Source organism: Acyrthosiphon pisum, chromosome A2 (genome assembly GCF_005508785.2).
Source record: "Acyrthosiphon pisum isolate AL4f chromosome A2, pea_aphid_22Mar2018_4r6ur, whole genome shotgun sequence".
Lineage (NCBI taxonomy): Eukaryota > Metazoa > Arthropoda > Insecta > Hemiptera > Aphididae > Acyrthosiphon > Acyrthosiphon pisum.
The window spans coordinates 1,088,612-1,102,933 of record NC_042495.1 but is presented as its reverse complement, the minus strand read 5'-3'; the positions used below and the strand labels follow the sequence as shown (position 1 = coordinate 1,102,933).

At 28.6% G+C, this 14,322-nt stretch overlaps 1 protein-coding gene across 4 annotated transcripts in view; it reads left to right on the top strand.

Annotated features, from left to right (window-relative positions):
- Positions 1-14,322, top strand: part of LOC100169066 — a 43,702-nt gene that overhangs the window by 2,466 nt on the left and 26,914 nt on the right. For all 4 annotated transcript variants that reach the window (XM_001943171.5, XM_008187999.3, XM_008188002.3 and 1 more), the window contains 4 exons: positions 2,534-2,898; positions 4,811-4,889; positions 5,593-5,951; positions 6,979-7,227. In XM_001943171.5, the coding sequence (XP_001943206.2) occupies positions 2,534-2,898; positions 4,811-4,889; positions 5,593-5,951; positions 6,979-7,227 (1,052 nt within the window). The remainder of the gene's footprint in view (positions 1-2,533; positions 2,899-4,810; positions 4,890-5,592; positions 5,952-6,978; positions 7,228-14,322) is intronic.

Below are 14,322 nucleotides of genomic sequence, written 5' to 3'. Positions count from 1 at the left end.
TTCGGACGAAAATTAACTTAAATTTAGATATTTTTGAAATAAAATTAACTTGAAGTTACACGTTAATCTTGAAAAAAAAGTAACTTATTAAGTTAAAAGTTAATTGAAAAAAAAAGTAACGAGTTAATTAACTTAATTAAAATTAACTTAACGTTTTAACTTAATTTTAATTTTTAACTCGTTAATGCCCAGCCTTGCCTATTATATGTACATAGTCATATTATCTTCTAATTATATATTTAAAACTGAAGACTGGGTTACTTAATTTTATTACCAATATAATTAATTAATAAAAAACATAAGTAAAATGTTGTCTTAGTTGTGTGTTGTTATTTATTATTATTGACTAACAGAGTTTTAAGTTGAATGCATGATGCCTGATGATGATATGCGTTACCAAACACAAATTTTGAATGTACTTTTATTTTTAGAATGTTGATTATATTTAATTTATTAGATAAAAACCAAATATTTATATTTTATTATTATTTAATTTAGTAAACGTCAAAAGTTTGTTGTTTCTTAATACTATTATACTTTATTTGAGAGCTGCTACATATTATTTATGTTTAATTTTACATTTTAGATTCTGAGAGGTACAATAAATGTTTTTTGTACTAACCTTGGTCTTACTATTAAGTATATTTATTTAATTGTAGTCAATTGTATTATTGATTATAATTTCTATAGATTGTTCACTGGCCGATTTTTCGGTAGCATGAAATATTTACTCCCGGTAGATGGCGAAGCTACGTGACTACTAGTGAATAAAACGTTACACGACATTACTCACCATAAGCCCGCACCCAATAACACAGCCGCCTCAATTAGTTATGTCGTGTAACGTAATCACTAGTAGTCACTTCGCCTCGCCATCTACTAGGGGTAAATATTTCATGCCACCGAAAAACCGGCCATTAATTGATTAAACCATAGTATTTTTGATCAATGATTGTCTGTTATCAATTTATTCTTTTTGAATTTTTTTCTCAGTATATTTCCAAAAAGCAAGAACTGTAAGTAAGAGTTTATCTTAAAAACTTTTAAACTTTTGAAAAAACTTGATTGAACTTACAGTTGCTTGGGATTTATCATTATTAAATAGTCTAACATTTTATACACTAGACATTTTTTTCTCTGTCAAAAAGATTAAAAATATAATACAATACCAGGCGCCTCATTAGTTGTTTTTATAGAAATCTCAATTTCAATTCAACAAAAAATAACTATATTTTTGTTCTACAGTTTTACTCATTTTATTTCAATTGAAAAAATATTAATTGTAGACATTTCAAACTTTTTAACATAAGTTTATTATTATTTTCTATTCACTATGTAATTTTCAAAATATTTAGACAAATTTTAAGTTATATATACCATGAACGTTTTTCAAATCTATACAGGAGAACGAGTTCCTAGGTTTTTTTTACAATTATTTTACTCAGTACCTTGGATTACAGTCTAGATGTTTTTTCTACAAAAACTTTCTAAAAGAATTTCTAGCTCTGAGTTATTTTTCTGCTTTGTATGTATTTATTATGGGCCAGTCCATTGAGCCTCGGGCATTGATCATCATAGAATTAAGAATTGAAGAATTTTTCGCATAAAATTTCAAGTTTGAATTTATAATTCAGATGACAGTAGGGTACAAGGGTTCCATGGGCCAATGGAAGGGGGCCTTGGATTAGAAAATCTTAATAAAATTATTTCTAGACAACTATTATTTTTAGCTATACTCCTTTTCAAAAGAAAATATACCGCTTTACTTCATGTCGAATCATTCGATTGGTGTGTCGAGAACCATGTGATCACACTAACAATGGGAAATTGATGGGAATGCGCGCCGCCGGACATAAATTGGTCGTCGACCGGTATATTCTCTTTTGAAAAGGAGTATACCTATAATATACCTAAAAGACTTTACAAAAATATGTATTTTAGTTGTTAACTCGTTAGAAAAAATGATTTGTCTTAATCTAGAATTTAATTAAAAGCTTTAACTTAAAATTTATAAAATTATAAAATAATATTGATATACTGCTCAAATATGTGAAACACTAAGTGAATGTGGTATGGGTGAAAAAAAATAAAAGGCTGTTTTATTTTATTTTGATAAAATTTCCTATGACTTCAAGCATCACATTTTAAAAACTTTAAATACATATTACAATAAACAGTGTTATACATACACATTATACATAGTACTTCTATTTGCCTCTAAAAAAAAAAAAAATATGGGAAAAAATAAAATTTTGCTTTTTTGTTGTATAATTTATAACTTGATCATTATAGTTAAATAAAAATGTATGCACTTTCAAAACTGAGAAAAGTTACTATCAACATAATGAATATATATGAAAGTTTGTTTTATTCATAGATTGTAAAACTGGATATACTTAAATATTATTGATAAATGTATTTTTGAAGAGCTTTTTTAAATTAAAATTATGTTGTGTTACCTGATTAGATACTTCAAACTTATAGGTTTTTTTTTCTATTAATAACTTTCTATCAATTAAAATTTTTGTTTTAGGAGCTCAAGATAGTCCTGAAGACGCCGATTGGTTTCAACATTATTTCTTGCGTCACGTTAATCGTTTACCATCACGAAGTCATCAGTTTGTCGGTAGACGTCTTTCAGAATGTAAAGAAGAAGATGAACATATTGAAAATAATTTAAAATCACCAGTGACAGACGACCAACTGAGTAGTGCTAACATAAGTGCTAAATCAACACCTCCAATATCACCACTATCACATCATAGAGATAAACATTTTTTTGATGTTAATTTGGTAGAAATGAAGTCTCAGGCATCTTCCACATCCACTTTAGATTATGATTCAATGGATGAAGTATGGATTAAACGTTACGATGCAGATACATCAAAACGTCGAGCGGTATGTATTTAGTATTTTATATTTTCTTGTTATTATTCAATTTAAAATATTGGTCTGAATTGGGAAATTCCTCATTTATGGTGATAAATATAATTATTTTAATTCTTTTATCAGAAATGTAAGTATTTCTTTAAATTAAATTAAATATTATTTCTTCTTAATTTGCTATTAGGTAGTACATGGTACATATTTTTTAAAAATCTAAAACAAATTAGACAACCTTAGTCTTGCTAGAATTAATTAAAAACTTTTTTCTAATGTGTAAGTAAAATAAATTGTTATACCTATAACTTTTAAAGCTAGGGGTTCATCATGGCTTCATACTAATTTATTGGGAACCACTGCTGTATAATACTAAAGCACTACCTACAATCTGGAAAACTGTTTATTATTTTTCAGTTAAATTTCCTGAAACTATTTTCACTGATTTCGAAAAAAAAAATGGTTGTTACTTATAAGTTATAATGTTATTAAATGTTTATATAAAATTATAAAAAGTTTGGGTTTTGCAATCCATTATTATCATGGTTTTCCTCCTTTTAACGAATAGAATCCAGATTTTATCTACAACTAAAACATTTTGTTGGAGTCTATCAAATATTAATTCTTTTAGGATAACCATCTTTCACCAACATTGATTTTAATATTTATAAATGTTATTCAATCGGTTATAATGCGCTCTAATATTTTATTGCTTGCCAATGACGTAAAATTATTTGATTATAATAGATTAAACTAATGAATATATTACGGGAAGATTTAAATAATTTTGATGATTGGTGTTATTTAAATGATTATAGCTTAATTACAACAAATGCAAAATGTTAGAATTAAATATTGAAAAATCTAGTGGGTATTGGTTTTTATTATAATATTAATAATGTTTCTATAGTGTCACTAAAATCATTTATTGACTTAAGAATTACTTTTGACTGTTTTTATCTTGCTATTTGTATATGAATGTCCAATGTCCGTGACATTCTGATTATGGTGGTGTATTATCGTATTTCAATTTAGAATCATTAAATAGAATGATATGTTATTTTCATTATATATTTTTACAAATAAAACTTAAAATTTCTCTGTGTAATTGTACTGAAACAATTCAATCTTTGAATTAATATTAATAAATTTACTAGAAATCAAGACAGATTTTTTTTTTAAATTTATAATTGTTCTAAGACTTATTTATGATTATTACCTGCATATATACTGATGTCAATAGGAAATAGTTAACTAGGGTTATAAATGTATGTACAATAGGTTTATTTTGTTATATTTATATTTTATGGAAAGTAAATTTAATATAATTTGTATAATCTATAGTTTTTATTTTAATTATACATGCTATACATTTTATATTTTATAAAGATATTGTTTTGTAAATGGAGTTTTATCCATCGATAAAGAAATCATAATAGTATTATATAAACTAATGATAAATACCTAGTTATAAACTTATAAATAGATATATTTTTAATCTACACATCTGAAAAAAATTAAACTAATGACATTTATAAAGATTACTTAATTGGCTTTAAAACTTGCTACATAAAGTAACTTAGGTACCTATTTTATTTTATATTTTTATGCATCCATTAACTTTTCTAAGTTAACAACATTTTTTTTTTTTTGCTATTGTAATATATAAAATATGTTTTCAGTTTAAATAAAGTATCTTTCTTAGACTATTGTTTTATTATTTTCTTTCAAATTATAGAATCATGATATAATTTAATGTTACTTAAAAGTTGTATTACACGCAGATGATGGTATTATATATTTAAGAGTCTGGTGGCCTATTAGACCCTATTAGCACATGCCTTCCCCTGTTAATCTTAGTTTTGAAACTAAACACTGATACTCTGATAAATATTGGTATAGTTACCTATAATATTAATTTATGTTTTAGGAACTTGGATCACAACCTTTACCAACTACAGCAGATGATTCAGATGGTCAGTGTGTATCAATCAATCGCCCGAGATCTGGTAAAATATATTTATTTCTCTTAAGTAAATTGTTAAATTTAATACTTATGTGGATTTTGAAAATTTAAAATTCGATTGAATGCACCTATGAGAAATCATAAGTGAAACTAACTGTTAATATTGAGCTGCTAATTAATTTAAATATTATTTTGATTTTATTAAAATCATAATAAATTGTAATCTTTATTATTAGTTCTTATCTTATTAATCTATTTAAAGTTACCATTATCTCATTTTATTTGTCATTTCCAATTATGGAAAAAATAAACAATTATTTCAATAAGAAGTCAGGGCTAACAAGAAAATTATATGTCTGCTTTAGTTTTTACCTACATAGATCACAGTTTATCAAAGTATATCCAATATTTTTTCTGTTGTTTTTTTATGATTTTTATGTATGACCTGAGAAAAATATTATATTTTGAATATTGATTTAAAATTAAATTTATTATTGACAATGTTTGAAATATCGGCTCATGATTTTTCAGGTAATTGTACAACAGTTACATTTTTCAAAATTTGTTTCTACTTTAATTTGATTTCATATTCTTGACAGTAGACAACTATTATTTTAAGATTTTGCTGATATAAATAATATTGGTGTTTCTATTAAATAATTAATCAAATATATTAGTATAATTTTAATAAAAGAAAAAATATGAGGATTAACAGCTTTTTCAAATAATTTGTATTATTTAATTAGGTACCTGGAGTAAAGGAGGTTCTGCTCCTGTACTTCTGCCTGCAGTGGTCGCTGCTCTGGCTAAAACTAAAAAAGGATCAGTTGGTGTGGAAAGACGTCAATCTGGAGATGATATATTAGCTAAAGGTACTCCAAAAATACAACCATCAAAAAGTAAAACTCAACAATTGCAATCACAACAAGTCCAGCAACCTCAAACTACCCAAAAGAAGATGTCACCAAAACCTCGTTCTGGACAATCTCCTTCACATATTCGCAAAACAAATACTCTCTTAGATGCTTTTAGACCTAGATCAAAATCTGATGCAGCATCTAAAAAGAACAACACAATCATATTACAAATGAAAAACTCTATCCAAGTTAGTATTGTATTAATTTGTTCTATTTATTAATATAGTTATTTAACTATAGTCAGCGACATGAAAAATAGCCTCTGACCGTCACGAATGTAGTGGCCGTCTCACCTCAGTGGTCCACAATTTTGTGGCAGTGCGCTGTGTGCGATAATACATGTTATAGTTTGAGAACCCAGAGTTGGTGGAGTTCTCAGGGGCCACTTTTCATTTTGCGGACTATAATTACTATATTTTTAATAACAATTTGATATTAGTATATTAATATATTTATTTATTCTGTGATATTATATTTTAAAAAAGACAGAATACAGAGGTACAGCGTTGTATCTGGCTCTTGATTTCATTTTTCTAATTTCAAAGATAGATTATATTAAAAACAATCATGATATATAAACAATTTCTAGTGTAACTAGTGTTTATCCACACTCTTAGATTTTTCTTCAAAATAATCAATTGTTGTTCTGCTATTGGTAAAATAAAAATCTAATCTGTCCTCTTTTTTATAGTATTTTATCCATTATTTTATGGTGTTAAATAAGACTTTTGGTACACTCCGTCTACATACATAAATGTTTAGCAAAAAATAATATTGTTCAATACACTCTTCAATCTTCACTCTACTCAAACTATTGTTTTTTTCTTTCTTGCACATCAAAGGTTGAGTGTTTGTAAATGAAATCATTAACATCATTGTGAATATTGTGTACTAAATATGTAATATTATATATACAATATTTTATATTGTTGTTACATTTTACAATTCAGTTTTATTCGTCTGTTGATATTAATTATTAAGTACACATTAGTATCTTATCTTATAAGACGATAAACTAATAATATGAGTTTGAAATATTGTAGATGATAATTTGGTTATTTGTTTATCTTAAAGTCGTTATTTTACTTCCCTGTAAATAATTAAAATTGTATTCCTAAATAACCTATATAGTTAATAATTTGTTATAAAAAACCCTTTTCCTATTTAGATATATTATACCTAACTCATACATTATTTTTTTATTATTGTTTACAGCAAACTCTTAAATCACCTGGTTCAAGTGCTCGAAATAGTATTAGTGGATCAAATATATCTAGTGATACTGTTGAATTCAATAATTTGGTACCACCTCCAACTCGAAATCGTTATAAGCAAACTGCAGTAGCTGCAAGACCACGGGCTGGATCAGATAGTGGTAGTACTAAAGGAGCTGTTTCTAAAATGATGGATTTATTTAGGCATAGATCTCAAAGTGCTGTTTCTGCGGAAGACAAACGTAAAGCTGTAAGTTCTATGATTGATTACTTAATGTATATTTGAAATAATTAATTCTTAGGTCTCTAATCATTACATTTTAAAAATGTTAGTATACTATTATGATTACGTTACTATTAATACTTTGATATTATTAGTGGTGATATGCAGTTTAGGCATTAAATAAAAATGTTTAAAAACTCTAAAATGTTTAAAAAAGAAATTTAAATTAGTACAAATTTAAAAAGTTGAAAAATTTGTTATGTAGTTGTACAAAGAAGAAAAAATCAATCTATTTTAATGTGTATAGTATCATATATGCTCCTATGTGGTGAATATTGTCTGACAATGATATAATGTTTATCATAATATAGATAAATACTGGTCCACATCATGGTGATTAATATCATAAGCATAACATAATATAACAGTGCATGTAAAATGTTAATATTATTAGTATTTATGTATATAAACAACTTGATAAAACATATCGGTACTAAGTATCTCAAAATATATTTCAATAGATAATAGAGCAATATTAAATAAAACAAGGCTTAGAGCCGCTTCCAAAAAAAAAAAAAAAAACGTTAAAAGGCATAATAGGAAAAGTTTTGAAACTGGTAAGCGGTTATCGCTTTATATTGATATTATGGTAACCAGTAATTGATTCTTCAAAAATATTTTAAACACGATGGATTATCGTTAATCGTTAATAACTGTTAATTAATTTTTTCGGGAATAGGTTAACGATTAAATCCGGTTTTAGAAAATTATCTCTACTTGAGTCCATATATTTATTACTATAGTTGGGATTTTATTTTATTTTTTAAATTCAATAAATATGCTCTATTAGTAATAATATTATCTTAGTTATTGTAAAATATAAAACATGTTTTCACAGAGCTACTGAGAGCAAACAGTTAACTAAAAACTGTTTTGGCTAAAATTTTATGTAAAACAGTTGGAAAATTAATTAATTAAAACTTATAAAAATATATTTCAAATATTAATTAATACAGATACCAAAAACCGTTAATTATTTTGGTTGGGAATCGGTTTTGGTATAAAACTGGATTTGAAAATAAAAGGTAACCGCTTTAATGTTAATACTTAAATAATTATCTTGATTACCAGTCACCAATAAGCACTTCCACCTTACTAAAATAAAAGTAGTTTTTGTTATAAACCGGTTACTGGTTTTGAGCTCTGAAATAAAACATTATTAGAAACGGAAAAAAATAATAAACTATTAATTGTATATAAGTTCTAATGATAACTAACACTTCACATAGTAAACACAATTTTTATTTTTTTGAGTAGTTATATAAATTATAAATTTACAAATAATAATAGTTACAAAATAATACTCACTATTGATAAACTAATAACATTTCAATAAATAATCCATTTAATTGACAATATTCATTGTATATGTGCTATAATAAGTAAGCAGCTATCTTATTTTTCCAAATACTTTTAAATGTTAGTTAAATTTAAATACTAAATAATATATAATATTTATTTTCAAAATATGTTCAAGCTTAAACCTATTAAACACAATATATTTTCTAAGGAAATGTACACATTTTTTATCGCAAAAAAATAAAAACTAGTTGATAAATTACTAGCTTCTGGTGCACCTCAATGTAAGAGAACCTCGTTACAATTACAGTATTACAGCTAGGTGCCTAATTAAATATTTCTCGTTGTAAGTCTTCTACGAGCAAGTCAGTTTTGTTCTGTTGGTATCAATGATTACTTGGCACTCTGGTGTTATAATATAGAAATTTATTGAAAGCGTGTGTGTCTAATCATCAGTCATCATTAGTATTAATCGGATATTTGAACCTGGTTGGGTAATCTATAATAATTAGTATGAAGCATTAGACTTTATAAAAAATACATTATTTACTATATAAATTCAGCCTACTCAACAATTCAACTACCAATATTTAATAGACACTAATTGTATTGTGTTTATGGTAAAATATTGGAAATAAAATAAAAATGTATTCATACTACACAGGAATCTTACTTTATGTACACTGTTTTAATTTTTAGGTTTTTCATTTTTGCTATGTAGCTAATGAAGAACAAAACCACATGTATCTACTACATGTAGTTGGGACGTTTACCTATTTGTTTATATATAATAGACATGTAAAATAATTGTTTACTCATATACTAGGTAGAAGAGGTCTTCTATAAATATTTTTTTCAAACAAAAATAACCGACTTTAAAATAGTATTTTTATTATCAAAGTAGTTTTGTTTGTGTTATAAAAAATAATAGTAGGTAATCTAAATATCGAAAACCATAATAATATGAGTTTACATGACAAGATATTATGTACGTGACTATATTTTTGAAATGTTTGATTACATAAGTGTATTTATACGTTATGTGGTTATAAAAATGTAAATCATTGTTTGCTGCAGTTCACGTACATGTAGAGCGGTTTTTTTACAATTGTATTCCGTTGGAAATTAATGAGTGAAGTAGCAGAGGTTTGGTGGAGAGGTGAGCCGATGATATAATAACTAGTTTTTTGTGTGAGCCCACTGACCCAATTTATGAAATCGTCTACCGGAACAATAGAAGTCCATTCACCATATCTTGTATTTTTATGACAAATTAAGTTGCAGTCAATAAGCGTTGATTCTGTAAAGTTCAGACTAATAGTAGATATTAATAATAATTTAATAAATTATCACGTACATAGTTATTGGTATTTGGAAAACATTTGAAGTAGGTAATCTCGAAAACGACGCCGGGCTTTCCGAATGACCCTCGGCGGGCAACATCACGCTGTAGAAGTGACGACGTGACGTTCTGGATTGGTTCCTTGGTGGGAGTCGTGAGTTGTGACTGGTGTTAGGTGAAAGTGTCACGAAAGACCTTGTAAACATTAAACAACACGACTAATTGCAGGTAAATGTTATTATTATTATATATCATGTCCCCTCCACCAAGGATTTTGTTGTCGGCTATGGTAGGCGCGCGAGTTCCAGTGCACTGCAAACATATTTTCGTACTGGTATTATACTATTATAGTCTAAAGAGATACTCCCCACCGTTCTGTTTTTATTATCCTCATCATCATTATTATTATCATTATTATAATACTCGATGATATTATTATTTTTGTTTTTCTCGCGTCTATATTTTCCATACGAGAGCAAACGCGCTCGCTCACTCGTTCGCGCAAACACCAAAAACCGGTTCCCTTCCTTGAAAATCAGTATCGCGTCCATGGTGCGTTCCATCCATCCTCCATGGTCGTGTGGCGGCCGGCGGTGGTGGTCCTCGCCGCGGCCGTCCGCGTTGCCCAGGTACGAGACGATGTATGTTGTCCGCACTTCGTTCATCGACGTCGTCAGTCCGCCGTCCGTCGCTCCATCGTCGCGGTCTTGTCTCGTACCCGTTGCTCGCGTCACCTGCAATTGTATCATCCGTATTCGCTGCACAGTGTGTCTGTCACCGTGTATGGTGTGCGCATACCGGCGCAATATGCCCGGGCGATGTCGTGGTACTTCCGATGGATGTTCAGCCAGCAACAGGATCCGTCCACGACGGTGCCGGTCGTCAACAAGCCGCGCAGCCGGTCCCTGGACGGTGGAAATCCCGTCGATCTCGTCAAGCACCACCACCATCTGCAGCCACCTGCCGCCGCTGCGGCCCCGGCCACTTTTCATTTGGCCACGCTACAGCCGGCCACTGTCGCGCAGTCACCCATCCGGCTGCCCGTGACAATGCTGTCGGCGTTACCCTTCGTATGTATCTCTCGGTAATACAGTTATACGCCCCCTCACCCCTTCCCACGGTACTTTTAATCTTTACTCTCCACGTCTGCCCCTCTCTTTTTTCCACCTTCTCTCGATGTTTCGTTTTATCTCTGCCCGCAGACTGTCACCGCCGACCGCCGTAGCCCGCTGTAAGCTTACACAATTTAATACTCACTAATATTATTATTTTACACGTACACCTGTTGCATAACAATACTACACGTCGCGCGTACACGGGCTCCATTCTGTATTCGCTACTCGGTTATACTGTTATAGGGGAGAATGCACTCGAGATGTGGCCAAGGAAAATATTTTAAATAATATGTTCAACAAATAGTTCAAATTCAAAACAAAATCAAACAAAACTCACCTACCTAATTAGTAATTAGTGGTTGTAACTTGTAACCAAATGCATAATATACCATGAAACAAACAAACAAGGATAAAACATAATAAATAGGTAGTGTGCATTGGCAGTCAAATTGAGGAATTCAAAATATTTAAATAATATTTAACTTAAGGTCGGAAATAGGTATAGACAGAAAATATAACTATAACGTACGCATATCACATTATATTAATTTATGAACTCGTGTAATTAAGTCGGTTTGTGTAACAAAAATAATTGACAATACAGTGAAATACTGGAATGTATACTATCAAAAACAATTATAGGTCGGTACCTAATATTTAAAAATGTTAACTTTGGAACAATTATAATCAATGTATTTTCTCAGGAGGTTTGGGGGTCGGCTAACCCATACATTTTTTCTCATTATCTAGATTCTAACATAAATACAATTTAATTTGAACAATTATATAAAATAATAATAATTTTAAAATTGTATACAGGCCTCTTAAATCTTTATAAGTAATACATTTATATATCTATTGGCTATTGTCATAATATTATGGTATATTGGTGTTTATTTTATGAAAGATGTATAATTATAAATAGTAGAAAACGTACACTAATACCGATATATATTTTATTTAGTAGCTTATTAATTATTTTAACCACCATGGATATTAAATTTTCATTCGATTTCTGCGGGCGGACAATCTATTCGTATATACCTGCATTTAAACTACCTACGGTGATTTTTTTTTTTAAATATTTCAATAATATTAATGCAAATAATAAAAATTCTTAATATTAGCTGTTTTTATGTAAGTTTGTAAAATGTACTTTTATATTTAAATGAGTTATGTTAGTATTAAAATATGAAGTAAAATACAAGCTAATCGAGTTGGTTTCCTATAGGTACCGACCTTTCGTGAATTGGGCTGAAGTACTAAAATCCTGGGAACGCCAGTGCATCATATTTATATTACGATTGAAATTTACCTGTTTAGAAACTAGCTCTTTAGTTAAAAATTATTGATAACGCAATTCGTGTCCTTTTTGAAATCCTGCTACGTCTTACGGTGTTATGACTAAGACAGTAAAACTAATTATATAATATTTATAGCCCGAATTATAGGCAATAAGGCTGTATTAATACACAATAGTAAATAATTTAGGTATGGCTAAAATGGAAACATATCCCCTACACCTGTTGCTTGTAATTAGGAATGTTTGATTAGAATATTAGTAGACAGCAGTTGGTATCGTCATAAATAATAAAGGAATGCATTTTGAATCGGACATTAGCTACATATTTTTTTTGTGATTGAATTATTAGAAGCTGAATTGAGTTGTAACGCCATCGCCTAGTATAGTAGCATGGGGTAACGAGTTACCATTATCAATAATAAGATAATTATTTGACTTAGTTGGTCGTGATCGATCACATATATTGATTCTTTATCCCGTAGACCGTACTACCGTAGGTATTCTTTACAACTTATAATCCGTGTACATAAGTATATCGTATTCCAGAATAAAACTACCAATGCTTTAGGTATATTGTAGTTGTTACCGCTATAGCGATCGCGTAAATATGTAGATATATTATTATTTATTATAATATCATATTATATTATTATGTATAAATCGTATATAGGCGTATTGCGTATGGTGCTGATATTGATGTTTATTATAGTTTATTGACAGTTCATAAATTGTTCTTTTTCCTGGCTATTAGTTGCTTTGCTTACGTCGTCTTTTGTACCGTCTTTATTTGTTAAATAAATACTAACCAGACTTATTTAATACACTCGCCCTTTATTATTAAATAAAGCGCGAGTGTATACTATTATCACCTATAATAAATATGATGTCAGATGTACTGGTTACATAATGTTGACGGATTTGACCTGTTTGACTACGGTGTCTTGCACTATAATAAAAATATTATTAATTAATATATTATTATAATATGTCAATATTGTTGTTTGTGTATGAAATACAACCGCCGTTATATTATCAAGTTTATTGTAATGTTACTGTTACGTGATCGATTATTAATCCCCGTGTTCATAATCTTCCAGCATGGTATAATATTATTTTCATGTGTTCGGAATGCTTATCGGTGAGTCCGTGTCTTTCGATATTGTTGTTGTTCTCTTTGATGCTTGTTAATGATGAGGACGAGGTTCGTTAAAAGAGTAAATTATATACGTACATATATAACTATACATATAGCTGCATATAGCTTTCTACATATTTCAAATCATTAATGTTTCAATTAATTAGTCAATTACAACACGTTTTTTGAAGCAAGTTAAAAATACTGCTTGCTCTTTAAATCATATTTTCAACGTGTAAATATTACTTAAAAGAAATACAACAATAAAAACAAGGATACGCACTGGGGAGCTCCCCTGTATTTATAATATCAAGCTAAAAAAGGTGGGTAAGTGGATGTCGCTCTGCTGTACAGTAGGTTACAAGTGGGCCACTGTATAATGGATAGTATTAAATTTGAATTCAATGATATAATATCACTGTATAAGAAAAACGATTCTGAGCGGAGACTGTTTGTCAGTCTAGATATTAGACATACCTATTATAGGTATACTTATTTATAGTATTAAAAAAAATTGACCTATAATAGGTATCAATAATAAATTCCAAATTAATCATATCACAATATCCATCAGGTAACGCGTTATACGTGAACAACAAACCGTGGTACTATCATAGATATATAATAGTATACTTTGGAAGTTTCAAGTACCCACAAATGATATTATACAATCACAACAAAATAACTAAAATAGTTATTCCAGGTTTTTTAATATGTAATTTCGTCCAAATTTGAACTTAAAATTACTATAAAAATAAACTGTGCTAATGTATTTCTTAGAATTTTTGGTAACAGAGTTAAATATTTACGTGGAATCTTGTTTTAAATTTTCATCCTTAGATTTAAAAGTTGACATTTTATAATTTTT